The sequence below is a fragment of the Gopherus flavomarginatus genome, chromosome 10 (genome assembly GCF_025201925.1).
Source record: "Gopherus flavomarginatus isolate rGopFla2 chromosome 10, rGopFla2.mat.asm, whole genome shotgun sequence".
NCBI lineage: Eukaryota > Metazoa > Chordata > Testudines > Testudinidae > Gopherus > Gopherus flavomarginatus.
The window spans coordinates 71001947-71023509 of record NC_066626.1 but is presented as its reverse complement, the minus strand read 5'-3'; the positions used below and the strand labels follow the sequence as shown (position 1 = coordinate 71023509).

Here is a 21563-nt window from a genome sequence, read left to right as displayed (position 1 = left end):
GTTATAAAAGCCCAATATGACATTGATCAGTTGCAGGAGCAATACTTTCTTGCGGAGCCTTCTATAAATGCTCTGGTTCCTTGACCTCTGAGGGCAGATTGTCAAAATAACTCTCTCATCCCAAAAGGAAAGGTGCTGAACTCAAAGCCAGGAGGTGAGTTTGGTCCATGACATAGGTAAAATATCCAATTGCTCAACCTCCAATCTCAACCCAAAACACTAAATCAAGATCAGCTATGTAAAGAATATAAAAACGTGAATGAAAAAGTGTAGATAAACTTACAACTCCAAGAGAGCTACATGCCAGGGCTAAAAACTTAAGCCATTCAATTTCTTCAGTAAAACGACCAACATTCATAACACTCTCAAATAAGTCTGTTGGGAGATTCAGCACCTTCCACATGTGGGCCAGTTCATCTACATGGATTATCAGTCTGCCACTCACCTGGAAAGAAATATATAATAATATGCATCACGGGTAAAGAAATATATTGTCCTTTCATTCCCATTTTTGCTATTCTTTAAACTGAAATCTCATTAGCCCAAAGATCCCCACACTTTTTAACTATGAAATCTGCAGAGTCATTGAGGGGCTTGAACATTTTCTCCAAGAAGTACAGAGCAGAATTGTTGTAAAGAACAGAATGGGTTCCTAACAAAGTCCTTGCACTATGCGTGGCATGAAGTAGTCTTTTGGGTCAGTGGTAATTACCACCAGGTGCTATGTCAAAATAATGACTGTGTTGATGTCAGAGTATTAGACACAATGGGCACTCTGAGGGTGCTGAAGTTCAGCTTCAGGCCTTGCCATACTGAATCTACACTAACAGAGCAGGATGCCCAGCTGGGACACTTTACTTAGATTTGTTCTAGACTTTTGCTTTTGAAATGGTCTGGGCTGACTTTGAATTGGATTTATTGGAAGAGCTGATGATGCCAGAGAGCCTTCAGGAGCAACTGGATGTCTGACACACACATTTTGCAGGCAGGGTTAAGAAAGCTCATTGTAGATTTGATCCATATAGAAAATAGAAATGAAGACTGAGGATAGTTATGATTCCAGGCTGCAAATTTCGATATAATTAACAGCGTGAATTAAGGAAATAAATTATATCTGCTACATCTTGGAGGACTTCAATTGTACGAACATATAGCCTGAGTGCGCAACCTTTACTGTTGATGAATACTTATGCAAATAATCCCATTGAGTACAGTGGCATTACTTGTGTAAGTAAGTGTTCACCAAATTGAAAAAGGTTGCCCAATCAAGACCAAAAGGAGTACAATTCAAGGAAAATTCTGTTTTATACTGTTACATCTAGCCAAAGAGTCACATTTTTAAAGATCTTATTTCTCAGTTCCTCATTGGTAGAAACCTGTGATTTTTTTCAAAGATACCAGCTAATATATTAGTATTCTCTGTACTCATTTTACTTGCATTCATTGACTAGAGTATTTGCAGACATAACATTGAAAGCAAATACATTTTCTCAGACTGAAAATGTAGTATCTGTAACATTGTTAAGGAAGCAAAATAGCATATGGATGTAAATGTTCTGTCTCTATATATTTGCCCTAGAAAGTAAATGAGATGTTTCTTACTCTTTGGTGTAAGACCTTTAAGAGCTCTGGAGTGAGTTCTGCCCAGTTTGACAAAGGTACCCTTTCCGATCGCTCTCTTACTGGAGGTATATCACCACGGGCCACGGCACTAAAGTAACTAGACAGAGAAAGATGGATAGATGCTTGCTTTCTAAATGCTTTTAACAGAAGCAGATATTAAACATAATGGTTCATATGATTTATGCTTACTAAATAGAAGACAATTGCATTTCAACTATCTGATGCAGCAGCTTCTGTTTAAGTAGCACTGCTTTTAATCAGGAAAGTACTGTGCTATCAAACAACTTTCCTTTCATTCCTGCACATAAGTGGTATTTTTAGGGCCTGAATCATCTCCCGTTGTAGTCAGTGGGAGTTTTTCCATTGACTTCAATGGTCTTTATATTCAGCCCATAGTGCTCTTTTCTTTGGACATCAAATTTTTGACCCTGATTCAGGAAAGCATTAAAGCACAATTGTAATTCCATCCCTATTCAGGAAAGTATGTTAGCATATACTTAAGAGCACTTCATGAATAAGAGTGCTTTCCTGAATTAGGGTTGTTAAATGAAAATAATCTTTTAAAGAAACCATACATTTTCTCACAAAGTTTAGGACAAGTTTGTGATATTATCAAATAGAAGCAAATATATTACAATAAAAGAGAACTTTCCTCCTAATAAAATATTAATGGTCATCCAGTATAAATCTTTTTCTCTTTAATAATGAACAGCACTACATTCAAAATGCTTTATTGTTGCGCCAAAGGAAACTAGTATTCTGGAAACAATACAGGCCAGCTTTAGCTATAATACAATGGTGCCCAACCCTATTACACAGGTGGGCCACATAAGCACAACCTACGTATATTAATAAGATTTAAAGTCACCAGTATTGATTTATATTTTAAGTTCAGCTTGTTATCTATGTATTTAGATAGACAATACTGTTCATAGAAACAACCTATTTACACACTTGTGTAAACTAAAATAACGCAAGCATAACGACAAAATGTACATGAATTGGCCACTAGTATATTGTGTTGAAGTAGGCCGTGGGCCTTCTGAGTGCTCTGCTGGACTATGTATGGCCTGTGAGCGGTAGCCTAGGCACCCCTGCTATAATAGATTAAACTTATACTGAGCGAGGTGGAAGACAACAGGAATATTATTTAAAAAATAAATAAATAACATTTTATGGTTCAGTCTATCTATCAAGCACAATTAGCTTCTTTTTTTACTTAGATAAAGTTAACTCTTTAACACAGGGGTCGGCAACCTTTCAGAAATGGTGTGCCGAGTCTTCAGTTATTTACTCTAATTTAAGGTTTCGCGTGCCAGTAAAACATTTTAAAGTTTTTAGAAGGTCTCTTTCTATAAATCTATAATATACAACAATAGTTTAGTTATATGTAAAGTAAATAAGGTTTTTTAAATGTTTAAGAAGCTTCATTTAAAATTAAATTAAAATGCAGAGCCTCCAGTATTGGTGGCGAGGACCTGGGCATTGTGAGTGCCACTGAAAATCAGCTCGCGTGCCACCTCTGGCATGTGTGCCATAGGTTGCCTACCCCTGCTTTAATCTCTCATCCACATATGTCAATATCAGCTGATGGAGTTGACATTTCAGGATAGGCATGTTCATTAGACAAATTACACGTCAAATTAATTTAAACACTTGTGCCACTCCATGCACTGAATTACCCTGGGAAAAACTCCTTGTGGAGTATTTCAGTCCCCACAGCATTTAACCCTGCAAAAAGGAAAATAAAATTTAACACACAGTTTGGGATTGCTGCAGTGCTGAACGCTCCTGTTTAAAAACAAAACAATGAACCCTCCCCCACCTTGTAATCTATAATCTATTGGATTTACTAACAATTTATCCTTTCTGTTGTTCTGGGGGCATGTCAAATCAGGCCACCCACCAATTTAGTGGTCACTGGAGAGTTGTTCCATGCTAAAGAAAAGGGAGGAAGGATTGCAAAGATATGAGGCCATATCCTGACATGGTGTAAATCAGTATAGATACATTGATTTAAATGGAATTATACTGATTTATACCAGACTAGCATAGAACCCATTTTTAAAAAATGAACTAGCACCATAGATGTATGCACTTGTGATATACACCTTACTCTCATTGCCCCTGGATGGTGAAGAGTTTTGAGTGTTATAGACCAGTGTTTCTTAAAATGTCCATAAGTTATTAAAGCGCTGAATTTAGCTGGGAGCTCACTGTTCAGAGGAATTTCATTTTAAACAGTCTCAATTCAAAGTGGCAACTGTACATCTGGGAACATGCAATGATCACCAGCATCTCAACCTTTGACTAGATTAAATTAATAATGTGCCAGCTGTAGAGACATTTAAAATACCAGATCTCCAGGCGTAGTGGGGACAAAGAGAAGGTAAGTGTGGGTGTCTCACAAATATTAACTTTGGAGCACAATACAAGCCAAATCTAGAGAGGAAACGAACACCTGCAAACAGAGGCGACTCTAGCTTTTTTGCTGCCTCAAGCACGGTAGGCAGGCAGCCTTCGGCGGCTTGCCTGCAGGAGGTCCCCAGTCCCGTGGATTTGGTGGTATGCCTGTGGGAGGTCCGCCGGTCCCACGGCTTTGGCATACCAGCCGACAAATTGCTGATGAATCTGTGGGACCAGCGGACCTCCTGCAGGCAAGCTGCCGAAGGATGCCTGACTCTCGCCCTCACAGGGACCGCAGGGCACCCCCTGCAGCTTGCCGCCACAGGCACACGCTTGGAGCGCTGGTGCTTGGAGCCGCCGCTCTCTGCAAATCACATTGACTTCACAGTGTTGCCAGATGCTCAGTAGATCTCAAAAGCTATTGTGCACCAGCAATCAGATCTTCAACTAGTGTAAATCAATGTAGCTCCAGTGAATACTTCCATTGAAGTTGACTTCAGTGGGTAGATCCAGTGAAGTGATTAACTTTTCCATGGTGGCAGGCATAAATCTTTTAAAACTGGGGTTTGATTTTTTAAGTGTTAGGAAAAAATGAACATACTCAGACGCCCATTGGAGCAGATCTGGAGGCTGGGTTCGAATAGCAGCTTTCGTAAACTGTTTCAGCAGTTCTGGCAGTTCTGGAGGGATGCATATTTGCTTATCTGTATATGGCATAATTACTGCACCTATGGGGAAAAACAACAGTTTTGTAACATACTCTGTCTATGCTGAAAATGTGTTTAAAAATAAGTAATAAAATCTTTTTAGAAAACAATCAATACTTGTGGAAAGATCTGTTTTAATTTGTGAACTACTTTAGCGGCTCAGTATGCTGGCTGTACGTCTTACTCTGTAAACAGTTTCAGAACAAATAAGGCACTATACTACACATGTTATAAAACCAAATAAAAAAGACACATTTCTATAGGTGAAAAGATCACTATTAACTTTTCTTTTCTGACAATTTCTGTCCATTTTACAATATCTTGCTAATTATGATTTATAGTCATATCTAATGTACTGTACTGTGTTACGTACAGTAAATATTCTAGGTACTACAGACTAAGTATGACAGGAGTTTGTAGATTTGGATCAGACTGAGGCTTGAACTACAAGGGTTACCATTAAAAAGCTAACATTTACTGCTTCATGGCATCTGATAAACGTCAGTATTCTCCTAGACTAAAAATAGGAAATAAAGGCCTAATCTAAAACCCAATGAAGTCCATGGAAAGACTCCCCATCTCATCAGTGGGTGTTGGATCAAGCTCCAGCTGTGTTACATTTAACAGAAAAAATGGAAGTGTCAATCTCAAAGGCCGAACTCATGAAGTCAGGGAACAGTTTTCTTGACAACTGGCTCGAACTCTGAAACTCCCTGCTTCAGGTGAGAATGAACAGGACTCCGCTGCCTTCAGAATTAAATGCAAGATGAAATTCTTTAACCTAAGCTTCCCACAATCACAGCTCCCACAATGAAAGAGACGATAGAAAGGGGAAGAGGAGAAACACCCCCTGCCCCGAACCTTGCAAAGAAAAGAGAGAAATCTAGTTCCACTTGAGGACTGCTGTCTTCCAGTAGTCCATATCTGGGAGAGGGTCAGATTTTGTAGTCATGTGTGTCATATAAGAATTTAGCAAGCTAGCTAGATACCTTGATGTGGTGGTGACTTTCTAATGGTAACCACTAAACAACAGAAGAATCAAAACTCTCAGAATGGTATGAACAATTGGAAATTAGAGGTAGGATTTTCAAAAGAACCAGAGGACGTTAGGTGCTCAACCCCCATTGAATATTTGTGGGATTTGGGGACCTCACTCCATTAGGTTCTTTTGACAATCCCAGCCTAGAAACTTAGAATATAATATCAGAAAAGGCGCTCAGAAGAATTGGAGCAGATCAAGGACCAGGTGACCAGAAGGGAATAGTCAGCATGAGTAACTTATCAGAGGGGTAGCCGTGTTAGTCTGGATCTGTAAAAGCAGCAAAGAATCCTGTGGCACCTTATAGACTAACAGACGTTTTGGAGCATGAGCTTTCGTGGGTGAATACCCACTTCTTCAGATGCATGTGGTGGAAATTTCCAGGGGCAGGTATATATATGCTAGCAAGCAAGCTAGAGATAACGAGGTCAGTTCAATCAGGGAGGATGAGGCCCTGTTCTAGCAGTTGAGGTGTGAAAACCAAGAGAGGAGAAACTGGTTCTGTAGTTGGCAAGCCATTCACAGTCTAGACACCATCAGCTCAGGACTGAACAAAGACTGTGAATGGTTTGCCAACTACAGAACCCGTTTCTCCTCTCTTGGTTTTCACACCTCAACTGCTAGAACAGGGCCTCATCCTCCCTGATTGAACTGACCTCGTTATCTCTAGCTTGCTTGCTAGCATATATATACCTGCCCCTGGAAATTTCCACCACATGCATCTGAAGAAGTGGGTATTCACCCACGAAAGCTCATGCTCCAAAACGTATGTTAGTCTATAAGGTGCCACAGGATTCTTTGCTGCTTTTACATGAGTAACTTAATTAACTATTATTACTAAGGTAGCATCTAGCGCTAGGAAGAGTAGGAGAAGTAGTAAAGGGCTGAGGAACAAAAAGAATGGAGAAAAAGTGACTTGGATAACCTAGATCACATTGCATGACTAGAAAAAGTTTCAGAGAAGTGGGCAGAGCTGTGCTATTTATTATGAGAGCATATCAGGACCAGTATTGAAGGGATTCTATTTTTTACATGACCCGTTCAAAAGAATGGCAGGCTCTGTGCAATATATTCAATTTGTGCCAGTTTGCAGCCTTGGATATTTACATTCCAAACCTTGTTTTATTTAAGGAGAGAGCTGATGAAATGTCAGAGGCATGAAAGAAGCAAGAAAAAGGAGAAGGGCAAAGAAGAGGGAGGGGTAAGCATGGAGCACATTATTTCAGAATTGTGGCTGAGCCCACCACAGTTGAGCCCCACTTTTTTTAATAAGTAAACCACATTACCTTGCTGAAAAATTCAGTTACACAGCAATAGCCCTAGAACTTCTCACCTCTCAGAGCTGTTCCAAGCAAGTTTTGTATTTTTTCAGAAATGTTAGCAAAGTAGAGGGGATACACCAGATACACAGAACAGCAGTAAAGGTGCTTTCCATCCCACATTCCTGGTACATTTGTTAGCAAGGATTATGGGAGAGTTAAACCTTCAAAATTTATAATATATAGCATGAATTAAAAGGTTCAGTGAGAGCCTGTCTCTCCTCTACCCCACTGTCAGAATCTAAAATATAAAAAAAAGTAAGGGCCTAGTTCACTTCTGCATTAGCAGTGGAGAAATTCCCTGAAATTTTCAACAAATTTCCAGTGTCCCTTGTCTGTGAAATCTTAATTGTCATGTCTTACATTTCCCCTGAAGCATGCAAAAAAGGGGGCTGATCCTGCAGTCCTTGCTTAAGCAAAAAGCCCAGTGGGGACAATTTCTCAGATAGTGCCAATAGGCATAATTCCATTTATCTTCAGTAGAGCTATGCTGATTTGTACTAGCTGAGAAACTGGTTCTGTGCTCCTAATTTAATTAGTAGGAGCTCTGCCTGAGTTAAGACTACAGGATCAGGCCTTAACAAGGTTCAAGGGTATTCACTCACTTTGAGCCTGACCCAAAACCAACTGAAATCATTGGAAGTATTTCCATTGACTTCAGTAGGCTTTCAATCATGATCTTTCAGAATAACAACATAGAACACATAGAACGGTATATGGCAGCTCCAGTGAAACTATACAAAGGGATGTTAAATTACTGGAAATAACAAGACCCCAGACACATCACTTTCTAGCACTGAAGTTATGCCAGGAGATACTGCAAGTAGCAACACGGAGGTAAAATACTGCCCTAATCCTAAATTATTTAGGTGAAGAAGTAAAGAGCATCAAACAATCAGTCTGGTCACTTACAATTTTCTTATAATCTGAAGAAACAATTATCAATTTAATAAATTCTCTGCAATAGGGATAAACACACTCTTTTTCTCTACAATGGAGTTCCTCCCAACATGAGTCCTATATGCTGGGGAACAGCACCATATTTTTATTTACTAGCCTTCACACCATCATTTCTACACACGTCCCCTTTCCTCCATCTATTTCCTCTATAATAATTCTTAAGTAAAAATTTCATGCAATTTTTCCCCCAATCCCACTTGTGGAGCAGGTATTTAAAGAATTCAATGGCTTGTTTCTCATCATCTTTCCCTAAAATATTGGGCAAGGGAGGTGGAAAATCCTGCTCTGGAGCTTTCACACCTCTACCCCCAAAAATACCTCTCTCCAAATCAGTGGCTAAAATTCTGCCTAGCTCAGCTATGAGAGAACTTTTATCATCTGAAGGCTGTTTGGTGTCCTATGTGAAATGAATCTGGTGATCTGAATTCTCTTTCTAGTGGATACATGTCCAAATTACCCTAACTGGTACCATTTATAACCCACTCAGCAGAGAAGGCAGGGAATATGTAGGCCTGGAAACTGAATTTTTTTATCATATGTTTCTTCAGGCCAGGGTTGAGGCACATTGTTGGGGCTGAAAGGGGAAGAATGAACTCTTATATCCATAATAACATAAGAATGGCCATACTGGGTCAGACCAATGGTTCATCAAGTCCAGCATCCTATCTTCCTACGTTGGTTGGTTCCAGATGCTTCAGAGGGAATGAACAGAATAGAGCAATTATCAAGTGATCCATCCCCTGTTGTCCCATCCCAGCCCCTTGGCAGTCAGATGTTTGGGACACTCAGAGCATGGGGTTGCATCCCTGACCATCTTGGCTAATAGCCATGGACCTATCCTCCATGAACTTATTTAATTCTTTTTTTAACTCAGTTATACTTTTGGCCTTCACAACATCTCCTGGCAACGAGTTCCACAGATTGACTATGTGTTGTGTGAAGTACTTCCTTTTGATAGTTTTAAACTTGATGCCTATTAATTTCATTGGGTGATACTTGATTCTTGTGTTATGTGAAGGGGTAAATAACACTTTCCTATTCACTTCCTCCATACCATTAATGATTTTATAGACTTATATCATATCTTCCCATAGTTGTCTCTTTACTAAACCGAACAGTCCCAGTCTTTTTTCTCTCCCCTTATATAGAAGCTGTTCCTTACACTTAATCATATTTGTTGCCCTTCTCTGTACCTTTTTCAGTTCTAATATATCTTTTTTGAGACGGGGCAACCAGAACTACATGCAATATTCAGGTATGGGTGTACCATGGATTTATATAGTGGCATTATGATATTTTCTGACTTATTATTTATCCCTTTCCTAATGGTTCCTAATATTCTGTTAGCCTTTTTGACTAGATCTCTTTCTTGAGTGATAACGGCTAATTTAGACCCAATCATTTTGTTTGTAAAGCTGAGATTATATTTTCCAATGTGCATTACTTTGCATTTACCAGTATTGAATTTCATCTGCTATTTTGTTGTCCTTTTGGACAAGGTCCTTTACTGGACCTTTTCCCTATGCATATATGGTGTAGTCTTTACGGATGACAATCTGGTTCTTTGCTCAACTTCCCTGTCTGGTACCCTTGTTTTGAACCTTTGACTCCCAACTTCTGTTCCTGTTGTGTTGTCCCATGCAATCAGTGGCCTTCTGGGCTCTGTGATCCCCTACCTTAACTGAGGATGCAGGCCTTTTGTCCTAGGTGGGCATAGGCCTACTCTCCCAGGATTCAAATAGGTTGGTTCTCTGGTTGGTGTTCCCTTCTGGATCCTTCATTTTAAGCTTGTGCCCTATACTCTCATTCCTGTTTAATATTTGTTGTACCCTATGTTTTGTTGATTCCTAGCTCTGGGGCTCCTCCTCCATTTGAGAAAGTGGGCATTTTGTTTTGGTGGGCTTTGCCTACCCATCCAGGATTTCAAATAGGCCAGTTCTCTGGTCAGTGTCCCCCTCTGCACCCTTCATTTTGAATCTGTGACTTACACAACCTTCCCAGTTTTTCATTTTTTGTTCCCTATAATTATGTAAATTCTGGGTTCTGTGGCCTTACATTGTTTTGATGTCTTCCTCCCACCATCCTTGCACTGAAATAGACTGGCTTCTTTTGCCAGCACTAATGTCATCTGAATGGACATTTCTAGGTATATTAGGCTCAAAATTTAGGTTTTTAGGTTTTAATTTTTCTGAAAGTTTCACAAATCCTAAAATATAATTATCTTCATGTTTTTTGAATTTCAGTAAAAGTAGTTTTTGTTTGTTTTAAACATTTTCTTTAGTGTTGGAACCTCAACATTGCATCACTGAGCCCCTGCATGAGAACCAGAGAATTAAACTGAAACTGACTATAAACAAATCTTGAAAATAACAAGTCTATTTTTGTTGTTCAAGCTGAGTGAAAGCAAAAGATAACTGAAAAGCATCATTGGTCAAAGTTAGTTAAAACAATTCCTTCAGTTATAATAAACTACAATGTGATTAGTAGCGAAAGAAAGGGAACTTTAAAAGTGTTCCCTCAAAAAAAGTTAAAAGATAATCACTTCTGATATCACATCAGTATACACCTATAATTTGGTATCCACTACACAGTATGCCAGTCTGATTTGGGGAGCAAGAAGGAAGGCCAACAAAATGACTTCAGCTTGCCAAACATCGGGGAGTAAAGCTGGAAAAGTCACAAGCTAAAAAGGTCTCTTAAAGAAAATCCTCTGCTTTCATGGCAGTAATGTTAATCTCCACAGCTCATGCCCAATCTTTCCATGACAATACCCCACCAAATCATTTGGCACCTTCAGTCTTACTCTTTGACAGTTGCCCACTATTACCTGACAACTTCACTGTGACTCTCTGGAGGCAGCTTTACTCCCTTTGGTGGCTCACCCACCCCGGCCCTTTGACAATTAGCCACTTTCCTTTGACAAATTTTCTCCAAAACTGTTCATGGTTAAGTCCCCATCCCTTGACAATTGCCCTTTACACCTTGACAATAAACCCTCAACCCTCAACTCTTAACTGTTGCTCCACCAGACAGTTGTCTTACCCTTGGACAGCGGCTCCCACCCCTGTCACTCCCAACACTTGACAATTTTCTTCTCATTCCTATTCCTTGACACCTTCTTCACAATTGCCTCCGTCTTTTGATGATTGCCACACCTCAGCTACTCCTCTATACCCTATCATTGTTCCCCTCACCCTCATGACAATTGCCCTCACCCCAACTATACCCTTCATTCCCCATTTTTCACCATTAACGGAGGCTGAGGAATCTCAGCCTCTCCGTGGAGCTCCGCCAGTCCCTGGTTTGAGGACAGTCAGATCTGGCTCTATGTGCGACTCAGAGAAGCTGACATCCAAGATGGGGGCTGCAGTGACTCAGGACTAGGCCTTTTGTTTCCCTGAATCCCTGAGTGTCCTAGCAACCAATGCCCACCTCACAAAGGCTCTGACTCTGTCAGCTGCACTTGCTGCCAAGAGAAGGTGGAGGGCTTGAAATGGTCATAGGGTTTGCAGTGGGGAGTTACTTACAATAGATCTGGAGTTCACCAGGGAAGGGGATGCTTGAAACCTTGGAGGATGGGAACCTTTACATTTCCATATATTTTCTTGGGTAGGCAATGGAAGAGTGGATTTAAACCTCTTTCGTTTTTTGAGGGTCTCTGACTTGGAAATCTGTGCAGGGTAGTCTGGAAGCAGACAAGTATGAGAAGAAGAGGAAGAGGCCAAATTCCCGAGGGAAGAGGCTTCCTGGAGAAGAGGTATCTGGCAGGGGCAGATGCTGGCTATATCAAGAGATGACCAAACTTTGCACCTGCCCCCTCCCCATACACCCAACAGTTGCTATGTGGGCAATATGCCAGAAATCCTGCAACTGAATGGTGTAAAACAGGGCAGATTACAGCTGCCCTTATCCAGGGAGGTGTGATCCATGGGCATGATGATTCCCAGTACAGCCCAGGGAGGGACAAAGGATCCCAGAACAGCTTGTGGGCATGATGGCTCCCAGCATGCAGTGCAGTATGTGAGGATGACTAAGGCCCCAACTCCTGAAGTCACATGAGATCAGAATCTTAACTTTCATTTTTTAATTTCTTATTAAGTTATTCTTTCAACATTCATGGATGCAAAGAAAAGGTTAAAAACATGATTCAAGGGCGAATGATGCCCATCTGAAACTGCAGATAGTCTAAAACAATAGCTCTAAGAGATCTGAACTTGTCCATTCATTGTAACTGAAACCTATTGCCACTCCAAGGAACAGCAGTGTCACAAAAGAGGTCCACATGTGGGTAGTATCTGAGGCCTCAAATTGCCTTAATTTGGCTCTGATGCTGTGCCCGATTTTTAACCCAGAAGTTAACAAGCAAGGATGCTATAAGTATTTCCCATGTCTTACTGCATACCTCCTTTGAAAATGGTTTTGGATACTTCAGGCAATAACACCTAAATGAAAGAAGCCTTTTAAAGTATGAAAAGTGAGTGTGAAATAGCATGAGCTGTACTATCTAAACAAATATAGGTCTAAACTGATCCAGCCCCCAAAGAGTGAGCAAAAGTGCTGCTGACAGTAATGGCATTGTATTGTTATGGGAAGAGGAATAGTTTGGTAACATGTATATACAGAAATTGTGTCTAATACCAAGAAGATGAAACAATTTTTTTCCTGTTAAGCACTGAGATGTTGGAATGCTATCATTTAAGTAACCATTCTTTATATTCAACAAGGGTCTGTGCCATAGTTTCAGGTGATCAGAAGGCTGCTTTCTTGCATCTTCTAGTGAAGTTTGTCCAGAAGAATGCCCTGGATTATTCCAAAGGAAGCTGTCAATGCTTTTTATTATACCTTTTATACTATCAAGGAAATATGAATGCTTATTTTATTAATAAAAAGACATTTCTCTCTCCTCCTAACCTACTTCCTCTCACAGCCGCTGTGTTAAACCGCAACGCTATTTCCTTGAGCTGGAAAGAATACATGGGACTTAATATGTTACATGTATGAGTTAAATGACATAAGTGCAATCCTCCTCTCCCAAATAGATTCTCCTGTTTCACAAATATGAGGAAACCAAATTATGCCAATGTTACATCTAGTCAGAATATTCCATGGATTTGTATTAAACTAGCTGAATAACTGCAGAGGGATTTCTTGCTGGGTTTTGCATTCTCAAATACAAGATATTGCAAATTACTGAGTAGTTCAAATGGCAACTGGGATTCATGTGTACCAGTGAGATTTGTTGCTCACTGATTCGCATCAGCTCTTTGGAACAATATGATTTTATTTTTTTCCAGTGGAAAAATACATAGTTCATGATCCTGCTGTCAATGTGGAAACTGGTCCTTGAATCTGATGAGAGTAATTGGCCTTAATTATTAAGGGCTGAATTGTACTTTCTCATGGGGAAACCTATGGGAGTAGCCTTGAAGAAAGGCAAATTCTGCAGATTTGGGACTCACTGAATTTATTCATGATTGCCCTTTCCTCTCCTGCCTTTTGCAGAGGAAACAGAGTCCAGCCTCCAAATCTTGAAGATCTAATGGGAGGTACAGGACACTCCTGGCTGTCCATGAGGGATACTCTGACCTTATTCGGACTCCTCACAACAAGGTTCAAATGGAGGAGCCTGAGGGGCTCTGAATAAAAGGAAATACAGACTGGGCTATTTTATTTTTTGTGTGCACTTCCCATGGGGCATGGGAAATGATTTACAGTTCTTTTGACATCCTCTTCTTGCCCCTTCTCCCATCTCAAGACCTGTTGAGAGCTCTCCGCAATGCAGGAATGGTGCCATTCCTACTGCATGCAGAGGGGATTATTATTATTTGAGCTTGTCTTAGCTGGTTCAGAAACACATTATGTGCCCCAATAAAGCAGGATTTCATGAGAGAACTTGCAAGTTTCATTCTGTCTGTGCTAGGTTTGTGTTTTTCCCTCTTTTAAAATATCTCATTACACAATATCTGCATCCGCCTAAAAATGATAATAATAACCAATATTGGGCAAACAGTCATAGAAGGCTACCAACATTTATATTACTGCTGAGAGGATAGAAATGCAATTGAATGTGGGCACAGGTTAATTTTCTCTTCCTTCTCAGAAATGCAGAGACAATGCCTAGGCATTTATGGCGAAGAAAACAGTGAATTGGAGTTGTTTGTTGGCAAAGTAAGAGACACTTATCCCTTGACAGCATTCTGTTACTCTGGTTTATTTGTTTGATCAAATAATGTATGTGGCTTTATTCATTTTGTTTAATTCTCTTCATTCCTATTGTTTAATTCTCTGTGATAATTGCTCACTGTACAGTATAGTCTATAACCTTACTGAATCATTGCATGTTTGATTGGCTTATAGAGCAGCACGAAAGCTTAATATTGCACAGCACAGATGTTGAATATCGGCTCTCCCTAATTGGCTGTAGTGGCGCTGGAACAATTTTTATAGTGGGGGTGCTGAAGGTGCAAACCCTAAGTTTAGGGGGCTACAACTGCCGATTTCTGATAGATTTTCTATCTTGTTCTTCTCTTTTTATCATTTCCTGAAGGTGCAAAGGGAGCAGAATCCACCAGCAAGTCCCATATTGGTGCTTCCCCGGCAGGCAAAGAGCTGCTCTAGTGCCTACACCTGTAAAGCTGCAACTCCAAAGTGCTGTCTATAGTGCTATTTTTAGAGAGCTAGCCTGAGCCCTGCTAGCCCAAGTCTGTTGACACCAGTCTAAAATGCTTAAATGCCTTGGGGTCTCCCATAGCCCAGCAAAAGAACAGGCAATAGAGCAGCCGCTTACTTTCTTCTCCCTCCCCTCTATCCCTTCCTTGTAATGCAAACAGTTGGATTGTTGCTGAGCAGCTGCAGGAGAGCAGGGACAGCACCTGCTCAGAATGCTACAGGTTTACATCAAAGATGCTCTCAAATTGACTGGTGGGGAAGGCTGGAGAGACAGTTAGAGAGGTGGTACAAATTTTCTTATGACAATTGTCCTTAAGGTTAAAAAATTAGAGCCTCGAAAGCCACGAGCTGACCCCAGGACATCACTGAACCACACAGTTCCACACACTGTGAACATGCGCTCACCCATGCAAGAACAGATGCTTTTCCTTGGTTGGTTATGGGACTGCTTGATGTCCAGGGAAGGGATCAGAAAGTAGAAATTATAAGGAAATCCCAGAGAATTGATTCAGTAATTTCCTTGCTTTGAACTTCTCAGCAGAGGCTAAGCAAGATCTTGAGATGCAGCTATAGCAGTATAGCCAAAAGCAGTATAGCCAAATATCTGGCTGACTCCAATATAATGAGATTTAAAAAAAAATTATTCTCTGATTTTTGGTCTGTCTTTTGATGGTTGAACTCCCCTTGCCCAACCCCAGTGGAAGTGACAGTTATGAGCTCTTGCTGTACGAGCAAATTGAGATAACAGAATAAAGATTTTGTATAAAATTCTGTCTGATGGTGCTGAGTTTCCAGCTTCTACCCATCTGCCCATACCCTCTGCTCAGCAATGAATTATGCACCCCCACATCCGCTCTAGTCTCACATCTGCCCCTTGCCCCTCAGAGTACCTCTGCTCTCCTGGCAGCTTCAGGGGTTCTTCACTCGTCCTTTTGGCATTGCAAGGAGGGAGAGGAGAGGAATGGAGTGCAGACTGATCCTTTCTCACAAGCAGGGGAGGAAAGAAGGCCCTTTCTGCTCCTTCCCCTACCCAAAATCTTCTCTTGGCTTCTGAGAGGAGAGGGGAGAGCTCCACCTGCTCCCTGTAGAAGCTCTAATCAGCTGGGGAAGGCAACCAGTCAGAGGCGGTCCCCCCTTCTTCTCCTGCAGGGTGAAATTTTCATGAGAGATGCAGCCTCTGCATTCTTGCAAGACTGGCTACAATGGGGGCAAGAATCGTGAGCGTTTGCCACTCTGTTCTACACTTAGAAAAAGGTCTTTTGATTGGGAGGCAAAAGACACATGGCAGAGGTCCCCAAACTATGGGGTGCACCCCCACAGAGGGGCGTGGAGGAATGTTCAGGGGGGTGGTGTGGCTGGAGCCTAGGCTAACCCCCATGGGGGACAGGAAGAGAGCACCACCCAGCTCCACTTCTGGCCCCACACCAGGGTCCCGGCTGCTGGCCTCGCGCCCGGGGCCCCCAGGCTTGGCCTTGGCCTCGGCTCCACTTCCAGCTCCACCCCTATCTGCAGCTGTGGCCCCAGCCTTGGCCCCCTTATCTCTGTCTGTGTCCCCCCTCCTGGAGCCGCAGCCCCACTTCTGGAGCTGGCTCCTGGAGGGGGCATGGACAGGAGTAAGGGGGGGTGAGATAAAAAGTTTGAGGACCACTGATACATGTGGACATGGGCTATCACACTCCAGAATAGCCCCCAGTAGTCCTCAGGCACTAGCCTGAGGTTTGAGGGTCACAATGTAATACCACAACTGGAGATCAGAGAACACAGGGAACTTGCTAAGGCAGTCAAGAGCCACTACTGTGGGCCAGGCTGGCATAAGTCTGTCAAGAGGTGAAGCAAGTCCTGTTCTGTCAGCAACCCTTATGAAGTGATTGGCACGCTTGGAAAAACCACAGTTGTATGCCCACAATAGGCGGGGTGCGGTGTGCAGACCCACGTTGTGCTCTGAGTGTCACAGGCAGCCCTGTGGTCAGAGATCCCCCAGTGAGCAAAACGTGACGTGAGGAGGATGGGGCTATGTGACAAATCCACAGAGCAGCAAGAGGACAGCAGAGGGCAGCGTGTTGCTCTTTTCCTCTGGCTGAGGAGGGGTTAGGCCACCAGTAGGAGAAGGTTCCATGACAGTTAGGAGGGCGGTTGGGAGCGGTGGGTCACCGAGCAGGATGTCTGGGGCCCTGAGAGGAATGTGGTGTTCAAGGCAGCTGGGGGTGCATATTGGGGGACCCCCCTTCATGTTGTGGCCCATAGAGCCTTAGCCACTAAAGCCCCAACAGCGCTTGCCTGAGCCGTGGTACAGCTGGTGTGGGACCATGGGTTGTGCAGGACAAGGGCCGGTTCCCCAGCATGACGGAGACTCCATGACAGACTGACAATTACAACAGGTAGGCCACTACTGCCCTGCACAACCCCACCCGCTGTGTACAAGCACAAATACTAGCTAAGGGTCCAGTTGGGAACAAGGAGCCAGTCCTGAAACATTTATTCCCCGGACTCTCATCCACCACCCTCTGCCAAGTCCTCTCACACAATTTGATTATTATTGTTATTTATCATTTGTATTGTGGTAGTACCTGGGAGCCCCTGACATGGACCAGTACTCCGTTATGCTAGGTGCTGTACAAACACAGAACAAAAAGATGGTCCCTGCCCCAGAGAGATTAGAGTCTATGACGATGCAATGTCACTTCATTCCATGGTGTCAAACTCATTTATGGGCTTAGGTGCTATTCTAATCATATTAATAATTAATAATGACATTAATGTATAACCAACAAAACTATGAACTGAAACTTCTTTTTTTAATATGTTTTAATTGTTGCTGAGGAGTAACCTCACTGAAGCCAATGCCTTGACTTCAGAACCACCAGTTGGAGGTTCTAAGCCAGGGAGCTCACAGAGGCCTTTGCCTAGACACCAGCTAAGGAAGCTAGAATTGTGGAGCTAGTAACCTCTCAGAGGCTGGGCCTTGACACAGCTCAGCAGGCAAAAGCTGATGAGGTAGTAACTTCAGAGAGGCTTGAGTATTGACATCAGCCCAGCAAATTGGAGGTGCCGTTCTACTGACCTCAGAGAGGCCTTTCTTTGACAATAAACCCCAAAAGCTACAGCTGGTGAGCTAGTTACCTCCCAGAAGTTTTTGCATAAGCCTATCAATCGAGAAGTCATAAACCGGTAATCTCATAAAGGTTTGGACCTTTGCTTCTGATCAGTAAGTGAGAGATACTGACCCAGAGACCTCACAGAAATGTGTGCCTTGAAATCAGCCCTGCATATTAAAGGGGCTAAATCAGTAACTTTAAAGAGGCTTTTTTCTTCACATTGTCCCAGCAAGTTGAAGAGGCTAAGCAGGGGTTAAATTAAGGAAGAGTGTGTGGGAGCAAATCTCCCTCTCCTTTGCTAAAAGCATAGGGAGAGTTCCCCTCCTCTCCTTTCCTGGGCTTGGTGGATATAACTCTGCCATAATCCCCCTTTCCTGCCTCTTAACTGGCTGGTGAAATCAGGACTCAGTGGGATGGAAATTCTGGAGTGGGAACAGCAGAAGGATCTCATCTCTGATTAGGGAATTTATGGGGTGCTAAACCATCCCACCAGTAGGTGCAGTAGCATCAGCTCCTTCTGGTTTTCTGGCGGTCCTCCACCTGCCTACTTTCTTTTAAAGGAAGAACTGTCCTCTTGCTAGGTCTTTCTCCACTGCAATGGGAAAAGGAGAGTTTACTGCCAGTTTATGCACCCCAAGTGGAAACAGAATGATATTATAAGTTCACTTGCCTCTCCTTGTGTGTGAAGGGTTGTTGGAAGCACATATAAAATCTCCATGGTGATTTGCATAGTTCCACACACTATGTGTTTACACAAACATACACTTTTGTTGAACTGGCTCTCAGAATGTCTGGGGCCATGGAGATTTTTCAGATATGTTTGTTCCCTTTTCTGTTGTCTTCCCTGTGCTATGCCCATTTTTACAATGTGTTGATTCATCATGTAATATCAATCCTCTTGACAACAGATGGACATCAGAATTTTGATCTGCTTTAATCACTCTGTCATTAAAGAAAATAGACTAGAGGGCAAAGAGCTACAAAGAGCAATATGATATAAACTCATACACAGATACTCTAAGACAGTGGTTCTCAACCATTCCAGACTACTGTATCTCTTTCAGGAGTGTGATTTGTCTTGCATACCCCAAGATTCACCTCACTTAAAAACTACCTGCTTACAAAATCATACATAAAAAGACAAAAGTGTCATAGCACACTATTACCAAAAAATAGCTTATAATTATAAAATAAATTGATTGGAATATATTGTACTTTCAGTGTGACACTTCAGCCTGGTTTTCATTGTGGGCCTTTTCTGAAACCCAAGCCCTGCTGCCTGCAGGTGAATATGTAACTTAGCTTACGAGGACCCCCTGTGGCATGGGACCCTGGGCAATTGCCCTACTTGCTACCCCCTAACACTAGCCCTGCACTTGCAACCCCCCTAAACATGTCCCACAACCCCCCTGGGGTTGCAACACCAAGGTTTGAAACACTGATCTAGATGAGGTGAGTACCCCTTGGAAGACCTCTGACTACCCCCAGGGGTACACTTACCCCTGGTTGAGAACCACTGCTCTAAGATACACACACATTTGCTTCATTTGATCTAAAATGATGACACAGACTAATTTGAAATATTCACACTGCAGAAGAAACTAAAGTATGAGAGCTTTTAATTCCTTGAATTCTTTACTCTATTCCCAAAAAGTGCAATGTCACTACGTTCTGGAGAAAAAACCCATTTTAACACAATACATGCTGAAAATAGAGAGTAAGATTACAGATTGCATTTTTGGTCTGGGCTTTTCTCAGGCAGTGGGGAAAAAAATTCAACATTTTTAGCTGAAGAGAAGAGTAACTGGGGAGCCAGCGTACAAAGATTAGAAAAGATGAAAGGATTGGAAGGGAGGAAATGATTGAGTGAAAAGTGGGTGGATGAAGTATGAAAGGGTCAGGTGGCTTACTAGGAAGGCAAGGGATCAAAGGGTATGAAGCCAAGTACTAGAAGAAAGGATGATAATTTTCCACAGCTGGGGAGGATACTGAAATAGAGAGGTAATAATGGTGCACAGTTGGAGGGAGAGACTGAAAGGAACTGAATCAAAAAAAAAAAAAAAAGAAAAAAGAGTGAAATAGAACTAGTGGGAGAAATAGCAGACAAGGGCAAAATAAAGAGACACAGCTAAATGGCAGAGTCCTTTGTCAGTTAGACCAAGGAACTGTGGGTAGTGAAAGTATAAAAATAGTAATAGCTTTGGCTTCAGCTGGTCTTTGGTAGGTGTTTGAAAACCCTTTGGGATGGCACAAAGAGAAATGTGTCTTTCCTCACTGCTATGTACAGGTGAAGGACTGCAAGTAAAAAGTTTAATGCAATTTGCACAGCAAATTACTGTGTTCTTTGAATATTGGTGTTTGAGGTATCTTTTCCTTCCCATAGTAACTGTAGTATCTGACTACTGCATTTCTTTCAAAGCATCAAGTTATAAAACAAGAACTTTATGAGAAATTCCAGGTAACATGGTAAGGGTCTGAAGGGGTTGAAGGAAATGGCTAATGAGCAGGGCTGACTTTTTATAATTTCAGGGTCCAATATGATCAGAAATAGGGTGGGAGGGGAATCAGAATGAGTTATCTCTGCTTCAGGTCTTCTATTTTATCTACCAATGTACCTGTATCAGTTGCTGGGGCATCCTGATTTACAAGTTTGTTGACAGTGTGGGTACTAACCCTTTGGATCATACAGTTGAATCCATAGATTGGCTAGAATAATTTTCCTTGATATAGGTTTGGTGGTGTTGTATGTGAAACTGAAATATCAATATTCTCCAGGGCATGAAAATAATGTTTTCTAAACAAGGCTTTTTCTTTTACTTTTACCAGTTTTATATTAGTGTGGCTCCATTGACTTCTGTTGAGTTATTCCTGAATTACACCACTGTGAGAGAACAATCAGGCCCATTGTGATTAACTCTGAATTTTCCCCTGGAGATATCAACAGACTGTCAAGATTTACTTTGCTTATTCTAGATCCAATCTTAACCTAGTGCATTAAAGAACTTAATAGGTCTTTCTCATCTCTAATTTCAGTGATTAAAGTAAGGAAAAGAACAAATCCACAAAGCTTTGGCAGGGACATAGAAGGTTCCCTGAGGAAAAAAAAGAGAGTGCCAAGTGAGAAAGCTTATTGTTTTAGAGAACAGGCTTTGTTCACTAAATCATAATTACTGTTGAGGGCCAGCCTGTTTTCAATGAACTGAATAACAGTTTTAAAAGATGTGGCTTTGCTGCCATTAACATGAATGACAGCAGACCTCCATTTCTTTCTTTTTTTTTTTTAATCTTTCTCCACTGGGGAAAAAGGAATTGTTGGAATTAGCTTAATGTCCAAAATATTGTACTTTTGATGGAATAAATTAACTGGAACTCAGCCTGCAGAAAGAGCCCCTATGCTATAGAAATGTCAATGCTATTGTTTCATTTTCAATAGAATGCTCTAGCATCCCTATAGGATTCTTTTGTCAGTGAACTTGACCCAGCACAATAAAATGTAAGCAGTTCTGTCTCATCTGTTGCTTGATACATTTGAAACAAAACTGGATGAAACACTAGAAATTTGTAGAGAACAATTCTGTATGGAAGGGAGTGAATGTAATAGGCTGAGTCTTTGTTCTGTTAAGGTCCTTTACACTATTTTGGTAGCATAATGGGGCCATAATTTAGGAGGAAATAGCCCACTGGGGTATACTCCTGTATAAGGGGCCTACCCCTCTGGTGTAGAACTGCTGGAGCAGTCCATTGC

The 21563-nt window shown here is 41.6% G+C and overlaps 1 protein-coding gene across 2 annotated transcripts in view; it reads right to left on the bottom strand.

Moving 5' to 3' along the window:
• The window catches only part of LOC127030522 (ropporin-1), a 63426-nt gene that overhangs the window by 11739 nt on the left and 30124 nt on the right, over positions 1–21563 (bottom strand). The window contains exons 1-3 of one of the 2 annotated variants that reach the window (XM_050917191.1): positions 4631–4746; positions 1603–1720; positions 284–445 (exon numbers count right to left, since the gene is read on the bottom strand). In XM_050917191.1, coding sequence (XP_050773148.1) covers positions 284–445; positions 1603–1720; positions 4631–4746 — 396 coding nt within the window. Of the gene's footprint in view, positions 1–283; positions 446–1602; positions 1721–4630; positions 4747–21563 lie in introns of those variants that run through there. The other variant, XM_050917192.1, reaches the window with a different exon arrangement.